General features: G+C 34.3%; 1 protein-coding gene across 1 annotated transcript in view; it reads left to right on the top strand.

Annotated features, from left to right (window-relative positions):
* TPO (thyroid peroxidase) overlaps positions 1-18,238 on the top strand; it is a 159,525-nt gene that overhangs the window by 65,405 nt on the left and 75,882 nt on the right. The window contains exon 6 of the mRNA XM_056817534.1: positions 5,502-6,017. Coding sequence (XP_056673512.1) covers positions 5,502-6,017 — 516 coding nt within the window. The remainder of the gene's footprint in view (positions 1-5,501; positions 6,018-18,238) is intronic.

The raw sequence follows: 18,238 nt of genomic DNA, 5'->3' as shown, positions 1-18,238 counted from the left end.
CATCATTCATTTCCTAGCTGTGTGACCCTGGGCAAGTCAATCCCAATTGTCTATCCCTTATGCTCTTCTGCCTTTGAATGTATACTTAGTATTGATTCTAAGACATAAAGTAAGGGATTAAAAAAAAACCAACACCCTTCACTTACACTTTAAGATGCAGCCCAGGTTTCAACTCCTACTGATTGACTTTATTGATTCCCCAAATTGTTAATGACCTTGAATTGCTCTGTGCTATTTTGAATAAACTGTGTACTTGGTATGTCTCTCCTAGAAGAATCTTACATTACAAATAGTAAGAGTTTGATTTCTATCTTTGTATCTCCAGTAACCATCCTGGGCCTTATTTTAGTAATTGCTAAATAAATAACTGTTAATTTGATATAATCTTCTCAAATCGTGTCTGGCTATTTTTTAGCCTGCAGCCTTTCCATGACCAAGGTAAGCTCCTATGTCCTAGTCAGAGGCTATTCGCTACCACAAAACCAATGACAACACTAAGTCCATAAAGCTAAAACTATCTTTTCTTTTAACCTCAATGCCTGTTTTTAAGATCCCACACAAGTATACTATTTAGGGTAAAATATTATCAAGAAGATGGGCAGGCAATTTGAAGACAAAGCAGAACAAAGGAAAGGTAAAGAGGGTAGGTTATTATTTCTGACCTGTTTCAAACATATTCTTGCCTTTATTTTGTTCCTCATTAGCATCACCCCAACCTCTAGGTTTTGGACTTTATTTGCTCAACAAAAACCCTTTGGTCTCCCCCACCTGATGGTCATGTGTTTATGAGCAGGTTGTGTGATCTCCCTGAACTTAAAAAAATATTGGTAATGCTTACAATTATTTACTTCAAAAAGAGGGAAGTACTTTTAATCTAATTATACTAGTAGAATTTTGAAATAGGAGAAAGGAAAAAAAAAGGAAAAACACCAATAGTCTTCAAGAGAAGAATATAGAAATGGCCCTTTGGGAAACTTAAGAGATTTCACATGAAATTCTTCCCAAAAAACAGTTCAATGACCCCATAGGCCATGTTATATTTTGATGATGCAGTCACAACTAAAAAAATTAATTGCTACCCTCTGATTTCATAATATGGAAAGAATTTATTTGGTCACTGAGATATTAGAGAAAAATTTTAATGTGAGGATGAAATCCCATTTATTCAGTTATAGTTGCTTTTTCTTGTGTTAGGAATTTGTTGCAAGGGATGGGGCCACCTTTAAATTTTGAATCCGAGTGAAGAAGAGCAACAACAACAAAAACTTCATAAATAGTTCAATTTCCAAACCGTCACACAGGTTGTGGCTTTGTACTCTTCTCTGAACCATCCTGAGTTTTTTGGTCAGTTTAGGGAGGTTTTAGAACTATAACTGAATGGCTGTCTCCCATTCCTAAGAGAACTGTATTTTGCTATGCTGATATCTGCAGCTCAGAGATAGTTTGTTGAAGTAAAGAAAGGGAGAGTAAAATTCCACAGTGGATCTCTGCGATAGATAGATAGATAGATAGATAGATAGATAATATATAGATACAGTATAAGTAGTATATACATATACACTAGCTCTGATTAAATAGCACTTTAAGATTTGAAAAGTATTTTGATATATTATTTCAATTGATAATTACCCCAGCCTTGTAAAGTATGTGCTGTTATTATCCTTATTTTAAGGAGAAGGACATTGCAATAGAAAAATTATTTTTTTCCAAGGATCACATATGGAGTAAATAAGGGAAAAGGGAAGGTAATAATAAGTACTAATTAAGTTCCTACTATGTGCCAAGCATTGTCCTGAGTGCTTTACAGACATCTCACTTGATCTTCACAACTATCCTCTAAGGCAGGGGTCCCCAAACTTTTTACACAGGGGGCCAGTTCACTGTTCCTCAGACCATTGGAGGGCTGGACTATTTAAAAAAAAAAAAACTATGAACAAATCTGTATACTGCTGTCTGGGATAGAGGAGGCTGCAGTGCTAGCTGTGATAGGCCTGTCTAACCTTGCACAGGCCCATCACTGCCACCACTATACCAGGCAGCAGTATACACTGTGAAGAATCTCCTCTGACCTTCCAGAAGCAAATCCCCAATAAGAATACCATTTTAATATTGGATCCTATGAATTATACTTCTTTTTAGGAATATGAATTGGTTTTACATGGGTGGATTTTATTCATTTATTCAGTTATCTAAAAGCCACCCAATTCCTTATGGTTGATTGATTGAAATTCAATTGATTGAAAATCAATATTTAGCTCCCAATAGAAGAGGATAGGGAGTTAATTAATGGTAGGGTCTCATCATTCACTGGTCATTCTTGACGACTTTCCTTCTTGTAACTTTCCAGCTATATTCCCTAGAATTATTCTTTAATCAATGTCCAACTTTTTGTGACCTCATGTGGGGTTTTCTTGGCAAAGAAATTGGAATGGTCAACTCACATTTCTTTAATACACCTTAAACATGTTTTTTGTTCTGTTTTAATTAAGAAACAAGCAACTTTCAGGAGAAAATGTGGCTTGAGTTTTAAGTTAAAATTTCAAATGCAATTCTGTCACAGATTCTGGAAACAATTGTCCTTAAATTCCCCCAGATAGAATTATAAGGATTAAGAATTTTTCAGGTTCTGGAGGCAGTTGGAATGGCTTGTTATATTAAGTCAGACCTAAATATAGGTGGTCCTAGGTTCAAATCTGTCCTCACAAACTTCCTAGCTATGTAAACTTAGGTAAATTATTTAACTCCCATTGTCTACTCCTTACAATTCTTCTGTCTTAGAACTAATATAAAGTATTGATTCTAAGATAAAAAGTAAGAGTTTTTTAAAAAAAAGGATTTTTCAAGTTCTGAAGACAGATATCCTTTGCATTCTTTAAGGCAACTTCAATTACTATGTCCTGCATGAAGCCTTTCTACTTTATCCTTAATAGAAGTGAAATACTATAATTAGTGGAGATGAAAACACAACTAATGGGAGCTAAAGCCTATTCTGAAGTGCTTAGCAAGATGCTAAAGAAGCAATGTGGTATAGGGAAACAGAACACTGGATTTGGAACCCCATTTACAAATGAAGAAACTGAAGTCAAGAAAGGTTAATTAACTTATACAAGTCATTGTGCCAAGTGATGGGTTTGCAAAGACAAAGATCTGGGTTCAAATCCTGATGGTATCATTTACTAGCTATGTAACCATGCACTTAATCTTTCTCAGTCTCAATTTGTCCATCTATAAAATGAGGATAATAATAACCCTTGCATAACTGATTTCACTGGGCTGTTGGGAGAAAAGGCTTTTATCAATCTAAAAGTTAAATATTAGCATCTCATTGTTAAAGTCCCCACAAAGTGTTAAGTTGCTAATAATGGGCTGCTGCAAATGAGAAAGTGATTTAATTTTTCTGAGCCTCAGTTTCTTCATCTATAAAATTAGAAGATTGGTTTCCATGGTATTCCTTCTAGCTCTAAATCTATGATTCTACACTGACAAAGTGAAATATAGTAGTCACACTTAGAATAGGAACTCTGCTGAGTTTATAACATTTGTATTTCTATCTTTTTTCTTTGTCTAGTTTTTTTTTAAAGGGGGAGGGCAACTCTCTCCTCCCTCTTCTTTCTCCCAATAGAATAAAGATGCTGAAAACTAACTTTTCTGGGCTGTAAGTGGCCTGTCCTGTGTTGTCATTATAGAGTCTGTATTCAAGCTCTTAACACAAGATCAATAGGCAAAGCATCCTTTCCCAGACATAGAAATGATCCCTAGGAACTCAAAGCTCTTTTTTTCCCTCTTATCCTCTTGCCAGCAATATCTTTCTGAAGCACATTCCCTAGGCGTATTGCTGACATGACTCATCATGCTTCATTACATGGGCACATAGTAATACATTGCAGGAGCTCAGAAATACCGAGTTTCAGAAAACCATTGTTGATACACAGCTCCCCCATAAATGGGGGCCCAATGGTGTTAGAAGCAGAAAACACTAGGGCTGAAGGGAACTTTTTGTTATGTGATGAGTAATAGGAGAAATTGACATTGACTTTTGAAGATTATGGCTAACTGCATTTGGCGCAATTACCTGGTGCTCATTACCCAGAGCACACTGTGACTTCTCTTAATAAATACTTCTTAAATTAATAAACAGCATTTCAAAACAACATATAATTGTTGTCAGGTGATGAATTCAATGAATATTTTATATATTTGTATATTATTTACATCTCTAATATATTTGTTTTAATATTATATATCATATTATTTAACATATGTCAAATTATATTATTATATTATATGTATTATAATAATAAATTATTTATATTCATAAATGCATATGTTTCATAAATATTTATCTATATTTCTATGGAGAAGGAAATGACCAACCACTCTGGTATCTTTATAAAGAAAAACCCAAATAGGATTCTGAAGAGCCATACACGATTGAAATGACTGAACAACAAAATATAATATATATAAATACATTTATGTATTATAAATAATATATAATATAATTAATAAACATTTATTAAGAATTATCATTCATATTTAGAACTGAAAGAGACCTTAGAGTTACTGAGGTCACTTCCTCCATTTTATAAATTGAGGAAACTGAGGCCAAGAAAAGTTATATGACTCACTCATATAAATCACTATGCCAAGTGATTGTCCAAAAGTATAAAAACTGACACAGTTAGTCCTCAAACTCAAGAATTTAGAATGTTGTGGGAATTGGGGAATGAGATGTGGACACAAAGTGGAGTCAGGAAAAAGTGTATTCAAATCCTGCCTCAGATTATTTGTGTAACTTTAGGATCTGTAAAGAGATGGAATCAGACACAATACTCCTCTAAGGTCCCTTCCAGACATAAATCTATTATCTTATGGTTCTAGAAGCAAAGGAGAAATGCAGATAAATGTTCTAGGAGGGAAAACTCATGTTTACCTGGATCTAGGGAGCTGAAGAGAGAATCAGGAAAGGCTTCACATGAACTGGATCTTGAAGGAAGAGGTGAATTTCAATAGGAGATGAAAAGAAAATTTATTACAAATAAAAGATAGCCTATACAGAAGAAGAAAAAATTAAGACTGAGGAAGGAAATTAGGAAGATTACAATCATCTGGTAGAGTATGTGAAAAAGATGGGAATGAAATAACACTGGGAATAATACTAATGGTGATGGTAATAATAGTACGAATTAATTGAGATGGATGAAGTAAGAGACCAAAAAAGGGGATAGGCGATAGAAAGAGGAACTCATAAAAAAGATTGTAAATAGTATTATAGAATTTAGATCTGAAAAAGAGAAAAGAGATTCTCTAGTCCAGCCCTCATTTTTTGAACAAAGAAACCAAGTTCCACTTATAGATGACTTTTTCAAGGTCACCAAGAAGAGCTAAGGTTCCTTGACTCCAGATTCTTCTCATTACACTGCACTGGCTTTTATCTTCCTTTAAATCAGATGCATCCAGGAAATTGTAATCACAATTGCATAACTATTTTTTTCATGCAGTTTCCTGCCAATGAAACATTATCAATGGGACTGGAATGCCTGCCTTTCTACCGTTCATCTCCAGCCTGTGGAACTGGGGATCAAGGAAGTCTCTTTGGAAATCTAAGCAAATCAAACCCAAGACAACAAATGAATACCTTAACCTCCTTCCTTGATGCTTCCACAGTTTACAGCAGCAGTACTGCTATAGAAAATAAATTGCGAAATTTGACTAGCCAGGAAGGGCTTCTTCAAGTCAATACACTCTATGAAGATGCAGGCAGAGAGTACTTGCCTTTTGTGACTCAAGTCCCTTCACCCTGTGCACAAGCACTCAACACAGAAAAGTCTGAAAGAATTGAGTGCTTTTTGGCTGGGGACAGCAGGGCCAGTGAGGTGATCTCCCTGGCTGCCATGCACACCCTTTGGCTGAGAGAACACAATCGCCTGGCCAAAAACCTAAAGATGTTGAATACCCATTGGAGTTCTGAAACCATTTACCAAGAGGCCCGAAAAATTGTGGGGGCCCTGCATCAGGTACGTTCTTCCTTCCATTGAGTTTGTCACTCTATGTGTTGTTTTATTATCCCTTTTACAGTGACTCTCTTCATTTTAAAAACTTCAGATTCATTTTTTTTAGGGAGGAGACAAGTAGAGGTATTTAACAATTATTTCTATCACTAGATACTGTCAAGTGTTGAGTTCTTGGGCAAGTAGGTTATGTGGCCTTGGGATAAATTACCATTTGTAAAACTGGAAGATTGATTGGACTATGTGATTTCTAAGGTGTGTTATTACTCTAAATTCTGTGATATTTTGATATTTGTATTCTTTGGTATAAAATTCAATTTTTCATCTGTAAAATGAGGGAATGTCCAAGGTCCATAAGTTATATTCCTAGTGTTATTTGGGTTTTTTAAGAGACCCTTACCTTCTATTTTAGAATCAATACTGTGTATTGATTCCAGTTTTCTGTTTTGATGCTGTCTTTTGAAAAGGTTCAAAACTATTATATATTTAAGATATTTCATGGGAAAGACCTTATTACCAAATTAATGTCATAAAAATAAATAGGGGACTATTATGCACGGAAAGTAAAAATTTCTTAATTATTCTCTCATTTATTTGAATATGTATCATCTACCAGTCTTCTTCATTTTTCCTGCTTGAACTCTATTAACTGGCACTCAAGTCACCGATCCAATATTTGATTGCACTTTCTGTCAGTGTATTTATCCTTTCTTTGATGGTTCCTCTTTTATGCAAAGTAATTCTAACCTTTCCCCCTCTAAGTGTCAATTTCAAAAGTGTTTCTAGTCTCCTTTTCATTCTTAATAAAAAGGACTGAAATAATGAACTTTCCAACCAAGTTTTCTAAGGCTGACCAGTCATATTGCCTCTTGTCAGGGACCTGAGGTGACTAAGATAGACCTGATGTCTACTGCCACCCTCAGTGTAATGGACTAGAGGTTAATTGTTCCAGAAGGGACAATGGATTTCCTCAGTTAGACCTAGTTGTTATAAGGTATTCATATAGAAATGGAAATAAACTGTTATATATGTAAAATGATTATCTAGTACATGTAATGACCCTTTGGAAATAGGCTCACACAATACAACCTTAGCTGAATATGGTTATTTATTTTTATAAAAAAGAAGTCCTATCTTGCATATTGAGGATTGAGTCTTCTACTGACACAGTAATTGGGTTGAATCAATTCAACAGTAGAATTCCAGTACAAGTATTGTACTGGAAAAAAGCATGGACTTTTAGAGCCAGATGACTTAGTTTAGATTATTAAATATTCTACATGAGCAGTTAACCTCCATTTCTTCACCTGCAAAAATGTTTCCTCACCATAAAATCAGCATAATATTAGTTATACTATCTGCTTCAAAGGAATGTTGATAGAATCCAATAAATTAATGTATATGAAAGTACCTAGTAAATTATAACCTAAAATGACTTTTTGGTGTGAATTATTATTAGGTGAGTTACATGCATATTAACAATGCTTGGATTAAATAAATTAGTGAATCTAGAACCCTAGTCTTTTTGGAACTAGAACGGATATTAATAGTCATTTTGTTCTAATATTGAATTTTCCAAATAAGGAAACTGAATACCAGAATTTTAGTGATTTTCCCAAGGTCACACCTAGCTAATAACAGAACCTTAGCTAATAACAGAACCTCAGATATGAAAATACTGAATAAACTTCAAAGGAGAGAATCACTTAGATTTTAAATGTCTATATAATAATTTAGGTTTTTAATGATCCTCAAAACTAGATGATCACTAGATCCCTTATAGTTCTAAGAGTCTATTATCCTAATTTAATCACCTGCAAATACTGGAATAGTATTTCACCTTTATAAATCTAAAGTTTTTCCATGGTCTTGACTCTGCCTTACATAATACTAGAAGGAAAATTAGATTTACATATAGCAGAAGGACAAGTAATGAAATACATATCTTTCAACTGTCTCATAATAATAGAAATAAGTTGTTATATGTAACCTTTAAATCACATAATCACATTTGCCAATATTATATATATATGCATATAAATATATAATGATCAAGTCAAAATCCAGCTGTTTCACATAAACACACACATATATATATATGTGTGTGTGTGTGTGTGTGTGTGTGTGTGTGTGTGTGTGTAAGTTGAGTTTGGGAATTGATAATTATAGATATAGGGGTCAGACAAGAAGAATTTTAAACTAATTCAACAAATGTAGACTTGTACCACTAGAAATTATTTTTCCCATGAAACCTCAAGTTGAAAGAGGAAACCTTGATGACAAGTGAATAAGATTTTGAGTTTACATATGAAATTCCAGTGAAAAAGGGATATCACACAATAAAACACAAGAAAGTTGTCCAGGAGTTACCCATGAATGGTCCACGTGTAAAAGATCAAGCTCTGGAGAAGTGAATCAACAGAGAAAGCCATCAAGGTCTACCAGCATCATGTAAAGAAATATTCTGAATAATGAAAGACAAAGTATCCTAGGTTGCCATAACCTTTTTTCTCTGTTTTTTTTTCACAGTTTATAGGTCAGTCCTGGAGTTTTCTTTCAAATATGCTAAAGAGAAATGATATAGTTATTTGGCAAATGCTTGCAGAGAATTTTTCTCATTTTGCTTCCTCTACTAATTGAGTACCTAGGGTGGGCTTGAAGACTTATGAGGTAAATACCTCCCAAAACATAATCCCATTTGCAGAAAGGGCTATGGATCACTGGACCACCAAAAAATTTACTAAGAAAACAAAATGTCTATTCAGTTCTTTTTTTCAAATTTTTTTCCAAAATATAAAATAGTGATGAGTGTGAGATTTTGGTTCAAATCTTGCCTTTATTCATTGTGTGACTTGGGGGACAAGCCCCTTTCTGGCTTCAGTTTCCTCCTACAAAACAAGAGCATTTCATTAGATAATCTCTAAAATCCCTTTCTACCTCTAAATTCTGAGATGCCTCATTTTTTCCAATGTTGCTTCATACCCATTAAGAGTCAAAAGTTCAGGTTATGTAATGATCCAAATATGGTCCCTCTTCAAGCTTGAAGATGCTTGTACTAGGAATTCAGCGTTAAAAGTCATAACTATTCATTGCTTTTCCCTACCACATATAAAAGGTTATTGTTATTCATAGATGAGGCCTTTTTCTTCCATCTGCTATTTCTACCCTTAAGTTTAATTGTGGTTTGACTCTGAATATTTATATAGGTGGTCGCCAGGGATTTAATTTCTAAAACCCAAAATGAATTACTAAAGTAAATGGAATTTATGGCAGTTTGTTTACAATATTTACAAATAGAAGGAAGATATTAAGGAATGAGAGAGAGAAAACTTGGGCTTCTTCTGATGTCAGTTAGAATTTCTAAGCCCCAGCCAGGGGAAGAGAAAAGCAGGCTCACTAAATCAATCTTTCACTCACCAGTGGTGACAATCTAAAAAGAAGTCAGGGTGTCTGTCTTCCCATCACTCCTCAAGGGTCTGTCTTCTAGTCTCTCCTCCCAGTCAGAGCCTCCAACTGGAAACTTGAATTGAATATCTCTTGAATGCTTCTTCTGCCCTTTTGCTGCTCTTAAAGATCTTTTACTCTTGTGTCACCTCCCCTAAATTTCACATCTACCAATCACAGCAGACACTTTTCTCCAGGACTGCCCACTCTTTAGTTCCCAACTTCTTTGGTTAGATTATATCTTTGGGGGGGGGGGTTACTTAACACCTTTTTGGCTAAGTTCATCTTTTGTAGTTACTTAGCACCTTTTTGTGGTTAAAATGGGTACATGTACTTAAAATACTGAGTTATCACCTTTTGTAGATTAAAATCTAAAAATAGATTGTGGATTACAATTATAGCTTCACTATAAAGAAAGAGCTAAGTACTTTCATTGTTACAATCAGGAAATTGCAATTTTATCTTTACAATAAAGGAAGAGCTAAGTATCTTCATTGTTATAATCAGGAGATAGCTAAATCCAATCTTCACACTACATTCTACAGGCTACATTGTCTTCTGTTTATATTCTTTGCCTATTAATTTAGCATTCACAATCACATTGCCTCTTGTAAATTTTGTATTCAATATCTTTTTTTCCCTAACATTTTACCATCATATTGGAATCTTTAAGATGATGCAATGTGTTTACCTGAATTCATTATCTTTCTCTCTAAATCCTTTCTTCTTAACTTCTCTATTTCTAAAAAGGGCAAATCCATTCTTTTGACCCAGTTTTGTAACCATAGTATTGGTCTCATATCCTCTTTCCCTTCACTCCACATAACTCATCAATTATCAAGTCTAAATGTATATATAGATTCACATCATCTCTTAAATATGATACCCATATCTCTACTTACATACCTATTATCTTAATACAAATCTCCACCATCTCTTGCTTATATTATTGTAATTCTTCTAATTGGCCTTACTGCCTTAGACTTTTCTTCACTTTATAATTCTTCCTATAGAAAGAAGTAAATACAGTTTTCATTAAACATAGATATGACTATGTAACTCCCATAGTCAAACTACTCCAGTTGCTTATTATTGCCTCTAGATAAAATAGTTACTCTTCTGTTTGAGATTTGAAAGCAACCCAATTGGGAGAGTTAGGTAGTACAGTGGATAGAACACTGGAGCTGAAGTTGGGAAGATCTGGGTTAAAATTTGGCCTCGGGCACTTCCTAACTATGTGAGCCTGAACTGGTCAGTTAACCCTGACTGACTAGCCCTTATAGTTCTTCTACTTTCAAATCAATATCAATTCTAAGGAGAAGGTAAGGAGAAAGAAAGAAAGAAAGAAAGAAAGAAAGAAAGAAAGAAAGAAAGAAAGAAAGAAAGAAAGAAAGAAAGAAAGAAAGAAAGAAAGAAAGAAAGAAAGAAAGAAAGAAAGAAAGAAGAAGAGAGAGAGAGAGAGAGAGAGAGAGAGAGAGAGAGAGAGAGAGAGAGAGAGAGAGAGAGAGAGAGAGAGAGAGAGAGAGAGAAAGAAAGAAAGAAAGAAAGAAAAGAATAAGGTTATCAGATTCACAGCTTCTGTGTTGAATCCAGCTTCAGAGACCCACAGTTGAAAATGTATATATACATCAACTTAGAATCTTTACCAAGGCCAGTTCTTAAGAATCTAGACTTGAGGGTTGTCAATCAATTTTTGCAACATCTTTGCAACTTCCCTTGCTACAGTCCTCCCTTTGCACAAAGCTGAAATCATGTTGAAAACACTATCCTCACATAAAAGAAACATATAAAGAAGAACTTTTAGAGTAAAAGGGGAAATGATGGAATAGGACAATGCTTAAAACTGATTCTTATTAGAATTGGGTAAAATAGGGAAGAATATATATACCCACTCAATTGGGCATGGAAATTTATCTTACCCAATAGGGAAATAGGAGAAGGGAGAAGAGAATCTGAGGAATAATAAAAGAGAGGACAAATTAAGGAGGACAAAAGCAAAATAGATTTTAGAGGAGGAATAGGACAAAAAGAAAAGGATAAGCAAAATAAAATGGGATGAAGGGAAATACAAAAATGTTCATTATTACCATGATAATGATGTGATGAGCTTGCCCATGGGGAAAAAATGGGTAGCAGAGTGGATTTGAAGCTAGAATCCAACAATATGATGTTTACTAGGCACATACTTGAAATGGCAAAGCACACAGTGTTAAAATAAAGGCCTTAAGCAGAATTTAGTATGCTTCAGCTGAAGTGAAAAAGGCAGGTGTTGCGATCATAATCTCAGACAAAGCAAAAGCAAAAAGATCTACTTAAAAGATACTAAGGGAGGGGGCAGCAAGGTGGCTCAGTGGATTGAGAGCCAGGCCCAGAGATGGAAGGTCCTGGGTTCAAATATGACCTCAGATACTTCCTAGCTGTGTGACCCTGGGCAAGGCATTTAATCCCCATTACCTAGCTCTTACCACTCTTCTACCTTAGAACCAATACACAGTATTGATTCCAAGTCAGAAGATAAGAGTTAAAAAAAAAGATAAGGGAAACTAAATTTTGCTCAAAAGTACCATAGACAATGAAGCAGGGTTAAAAGTTTTCATAGCAAAGTTCCCTGATAAAAGCTTCATTTAACAAATATATGGGAAACTAAGCCAAATTTCTAAAAATAAGAGCCATTACCCATGAATATATGGTCAAAAGATATTAACAGTCAGTTTTCAGAAGGAGAAATCAAAACTACCTATTGGCATATTTTAAAAAGTTCTAAATCTTTATTTGTTAAAGAAATACAATTGTTGAAGAAATTAAAAAAAAACACAAATTAAAATAACAGACTTCTCAAAAATAAACGCTGGAGGTGATAAGGGAAAATAGCTACACTACTAAACTACTGGTGGGGTTGAGAATTGATTTTAAAATTCTGGAGAATAATTTGGAAATACACTCAAAGGGATATAAAATTGGGCATATCTTTTGATTTAGCAATACCTTTACTTCAAAGAAATCAAAGAAAAAAAGGAAAGCATTGATATGCACAAAAATATTTACATCAGCTCTTCCTATCATGACAAAGAATTGGAAACTGAAATAAATATTCATCAATTGGGGAATGTGAACAAGTTGTGAAATATGAATGTGATGAAGCATAATTGTGCTATAAGAAATGATGAGGAAGATGGTTTCAGAAGAAATAAAACATGGCAAGACCTACATGAACTGTTACAAAAATGAAGTGAGCAAGACTAGGAGGAGATCATTGAAACAGTAACAGCAATGTTTTAGTAATGATTAACTGTGAAAGACACTTGGCTACTCTGATCAATACAATGACCCAACACAATTCTGAAGGACTGCATGAAAAAAATGCTGTCCACCTCCAGAGAAAGAACTGATGAACTCAAAGTACAAACTTAGGTATAATTTCTCATTTTATTGGGGTTTTTTTCCTGTTTTGTGTCATCTGGCTAATATGAAAATATATGTTTTGTACGATTTCACATATATCATTGATATTCTTTTCTTGCTTTCTCAAAACTGGTGGAATATTGGGAGAGAGAGAATTTGGAACTAAAATTAAAAAAAGAAAAGAATGTTAAAAAATAAATGATAATTTTAAGAAAAAAAGAACAATTAGAGGCTTCAATTACATCATAATTGCATATTTGTCACTATAAAAAGGGCATTAGAAGTCATCTAGTCCAACCTCATTTTCTGGATAAATAACTGAAGTTCCCAGAGGTTTAGTGACTTGCTCTAAGGTCTTCATGTTGAGATGCCAACCTAAATTCTCTAACTCCAAAATTCAGTGGTTTTTTCACAGTATTATACTGCCTCAGTAGATGTCAAAAATTCTTTCCATCTCTAAAGACTATGAACTTCTTTTCTTTTCACTTCAGATCAGTTAGTCAATCAATATTTCTAATCACGTATAATGTACAAGGTAATGTGCTAAGCACTGGGTATACAAAAGGCAAAAGGCAGTCTCTACTCTCAAGGAGTTCAAAGTCTAATGTGATATTCATTATAAAAATGATAATGTATAAACAAAACATTTAAAGGATAAATTGTAAAATATAATTAGAGCACTGACTAGAGTCAAAAAGTAGGATTATAACTGAGACTTGAAGAAGACCCGGGAAGTCAGGAGCCAGAGATGAACAAGGAAGTAATTCTAGGTAGGGAGAACAGCCAGTGAAAAGTGCCTGAATTATAGAGTTGGAATGTCTTGTGGGAGGAACAGAAAGGAGGTGAATGTCACTTAATCACAGCATATGGAGTTTGGGAGGTGGAATAAAATGACAGAAGACTGGAAAAGTAGGAGGGGAACAGGTTGTAAAGGGCTCTAAATTGCGAATAGATGGTTTTATATTGGATCCTGGAGGTAAAAGAGAGCCACTGGAGTTGACTGAACAGAGGAGTGACATGTATTACATATGACAAGATTGTAAGCCAACTCTAGGCTTAAAGTTGGAAGGGAATTTATAGACCATCTAATTAAATTCCTTTATTTTAAAAATTAAAGAAATTAAATCTATGGAGATAAATAATTGTCCCAGTTCAAATGGGTAGCAAATAGCAGAGATGGATTGGAACACATATTCTTTGACCCAAATCCAGTGTTCAGATGAGGTTTAATATCTTTTTCAGCTCAAATTTCTATGAATTGTACATATTTTAACAGAAAAGCTCACAAATGGACTAATATGCATTTAGGTCTAGATGGTGAAGAAAGTGGTAAAACAGTAAAACGTGCTTTTTTTTCCAAACTGTCAAGGTCAAACAGGGAAAATTCAATCAATTATTTGAAAGAGCCTTAGCTGGCTATTTGCAAGTGGCTGACTTTGGGGATTAGTGGTGATATGTCAACCTTTAATACCAAATTCCCTCTTACTTTCCTTTGTCACAATAGATATGATACCCTCCTCTGAGATAGGAAGTTAAATCCCTGGTAAACTAGAGATGGAAGAGTTGTCACAAATTGAGTTTACACTTAATCTCAACACTGGCTTTTTGTCTTAGATTTAAGAGTTGTCTGTTTTCCTTCCATTTAAATGAGATAAAACCAATAAATGTTGAGTGAGAATATTAAAAACCAAAATGTTGCCTCTCATGCTAAGAATATTAAAAAACAAATTAACATTTTTGAGAGGTTGAGAGGCAGCTCAAAACATTTGCCCTTGTAAATTGTATCCCACCTTTCTGTGTGCGGCAGCATCTGCCTTACAAAGTCATAACAGTACTCTCTTAGCTGACTTATGATTAGAGAAACCCATTAGTGTTCTGCAGCAGGAGGCAGGAGTTGAGGTCTGGATAGCTTCACAGATCCAAGTTTGGACAGGTTGTGTTAAAAGCAATGTCGCAAATTGAAAATTTCTGTGACAACAAATGAGTAAATATTTCTTAATGACCTACTATAGTTATATGCTAGGCACTGTACCAGGTCCTAAAGATGCAAACACAGTAAATAAATAATCCGTATTTGCAAAGAATTTCTGAAAATTCTAAATTTTAAGGAAATAAGCACACACAAAAGTTAGTTTGTTTTATGTCGATTAAGCGACAGATTTCAATGCAAATCTGTCTGCTCTGCAAATTTATTATCTTGGAAAGTTGTTTGGGGATCTGAGAATCAGTAATCTGGAGTTACATAGTCAATGTGTGTCATGGGTGGGAATTGAACCTAGGTCTTACCTGGCTCTGAGACTATCTCCATATACTATACCACACTGATTTTAACTAACTTTTTAAACTAGCAAGTAAGTGTGAGAGAGTTACTAAGTTTAGGGGTTTTTTTTAGTACTATTATTTCAATTTATAAAAGTTGGTTTTTGTGCTTCAATGAAAATGTCTCACAGAATGTTCAAAATATTTCCCTGGAGATCCTTTTGATGTCTCAGATTTAGAGCTGAAAGGGAATGTAGAGGTCATGGAGTCTACATCTTTCATATGAGGTTCACCAGCAGGAAGTAACTTGCCCAGTGTTACACAGCCAATAAGTTTCTAGTTGGGCAGCTAGGTGGAACATTGGACAGAGTGGTGGACCAGGAGTCAGGGAAACCTGAGTTTGAATTCAGACACATACTTACTAGTTCTATGATCCTAGACAAGTGACAACTTCTTTGTGCCTCAATTTCCTAATCTATAAATTGAGGCTAATAATCATGCCTGTCTCCCAGGGATACTAAAAGAACCAAATGAGATAATATTTGCAAAGCTTTTAGTTTGTTGTCTTACTACATAATAAGTGTTAAAGTAAAAGCTTATTCTCTTTTGTGTCGGTTTTTCTGTTTGTTTTTTTTAGCTATATGTGCAAATCTGCAGTGAAGTATTTCTACTGTGAGAAGAATAAGAAAAAGATCTGTCACATAGGTACTAGAATAAAAACTTAACTAGATCCATAATCTCAATGTGAATTGGTAATCTTCCTACCAATAGACAATCTATCCATGTGTGTCATCCATCCTATATGATTCTTACACATCTTTCCATAATCTTCCCATAGTAGACCTACTATATACCTTAATTAATAATTCGTGGATTCCAGGGCTATGTACAGGCTGATATTTTCCATTGGATTATTATCTTCTCTATTGCTACATCACTGCCCTTCTTGTTTCTCTGGTCATATATGTCCTTCTTTTATGCCACTCCTTACATGTAATAGATAATCATAATATCCTGAAGTTGAATTACACTCAACACAAATCTTTACATTACTGTTTGATTTCTCTGTTATCTCAATTCTTCTGAGACTACCAAGTCTTATGATTTTCAATCATCCTCCAACACTTCAAGAAGGATGTTTAAAAAATATAAGTTTTTGTGGACGAAAACATTGTTCCCAAATCATATTTAGCGTATCCTCTATCACTTGCTCAAGTCTGGACCCTGCTCATTATTTATCTTTAATGCTGATTCAGTGTGAGTTAAATTAATATCAATAATTCCAAGTAGTAAATTCATAAAGTTTATTAATAATAACTTTAAGTCAGAAGAAAATTAACTAAAAAGAAATAGAAGTTCAAACCTAATTATCTAACAAAAAGAACCCACATGTGTAGATTCTCCTGCCTGGCCTAAAACCTGCTTTCCCAGCTCCATCAGGGGAAAAAGAGAAAGGGGCAGGGTCACACACAAACTTTAGCTCCAAAAAGTAAGCACTTAATGTGAGAACAAAAATGGGATGCTGGGATTTAGAGACCTGGGAAGCAGATTCTAATTACACAGGATTCCTATTTATCCACTTGTGTCATAATCTGAACACTTTTTAGTTATTATTCGCTTTTTTTAAGGATTGCCCAGTCTCATCACTCCTGAGTGGTCTTCTCAAAGAGGAGGACTCATGACATTTTGGGACTCAATATACTTAGCATAAATGTCATATTATCCACAGAATGGGACATCTTAAAAATATCTTCTGTAGGGAATCCATCTTCCACTTGAATTTTGTCCAGAATCTTCTAAATAAGAGTGGTTAAATATTTGATACATGGTTACATACCTTACTTGTTGTCCAGTCAAAGTAGCTTTCTTTCTGCCTCACACATTGTAGTATCCTCTCATCGCTATAACTTTGCACTGACAATACCCAATGTCTGTTTGGGGAACACATCCTATATGGAATTCATTTTCTTCTCAATTCTCCTTCTTAGAATTTATTATTTTAAGACTCAGCCTTATTATATTCAACATAAACATTTTCCTCATCCCTCAACTGCTAGTTTTTCCATCACTACATTGTATTTAGCTACCTTTATTTATACTTATTTTTTGCGTATGTCCTCTCAACCAGAATGTAAGCTTATTGAGAGCAGGAACTACTTTCACTATTTCTCTTTCCAGCATAGTGCCTGAAACACAGTAGATACTGAATAAATGGTGGGTTGTTTACTTTAAAAAAAAATTTACATGTATTTACAATCTGTCACTTCCACTGCTCCCCTACAAATAAAAATAAATAAATAAAACCATCATCATAAATGTGAGTGGTTCACCTAAATAAATTCCTACATTGGCTATATCCAAAAATTATGACTAATAAGTGAATTTTGATTGACATGCATATGATAGAAAGACAGATGTAAATAAATGCTTGCTCTATTTTCACTCTGTTGAAACCCAAAGCATCATTGAAAAAGGTTTAGACTATGAATTTATTCATGTAGGAATTTTATATGATCTAAGCATATTCATGAGAGTTACCCTTTAGAGGAGAGATTTTAATCTTGGATTTTATTCTACTGAGTCAAATGTGTTTTTATTGTCTATAAGCAATAAATATGGTAGAGTCTTATGTGAGCTACACAGTAAATTAACTATGAAGTTATATTCTGGTATATAGCCTTTAAAAGTTGCCCTGTTGTCTCCTCATATTCATATCAAGCATATTCTTAACATATGCATAAACCACAAGATTTATAGACACAAGTAAGTTGGTGCATAGTACTTGCTGATTTTATTTTGTCATCATAAAAAATAACTTTTAAAGTACTTCTGCCTATAACTACTTCCATTATTCTGGAGTGTTCTTTGAAATATATTGAAAGGGGGCAACTAGGTGGCTCTGTGGATTGAGAGCCAGGCCCAGAGATGGCAGGTCCTGGGTTCAAATTTGGCTTCAGATACTCCCTAGCTGTGTGACCCTGGGAAAGACCATTAACCCCCATTGCCTAGCCTTTATCACTTCTAAGTCAGAAGTAAGGGTTAAAACAAATATATTGAAAGCCAATCCCTGAAACCCTATTGGTTTCTTCTATTTATATTTATATATTATATAATCTTCTATT

The sequence above is a fragment of the Monodelphis domestica genome, chromosome 1 (genome assembly GCF_027887165.1).
Source record: "Monodelphis domestica isolate mMonDom1 chromosome 1, mMonDom1.pri, whole genome shotgun sequence".
NCBI classification, from domain to species: domain Eukaryota; kingdom Metazoa; phylum Chordata; class Mammalia; order Didelphimorphia; family Didelphidae; genus Monodelphis; species Monodelphis domestica.
The sequence above is the reverse complement of the archived record's forward strand: the minus strand, read 5'-3'. Positions and strand labels throughout refer to the sequence as shown.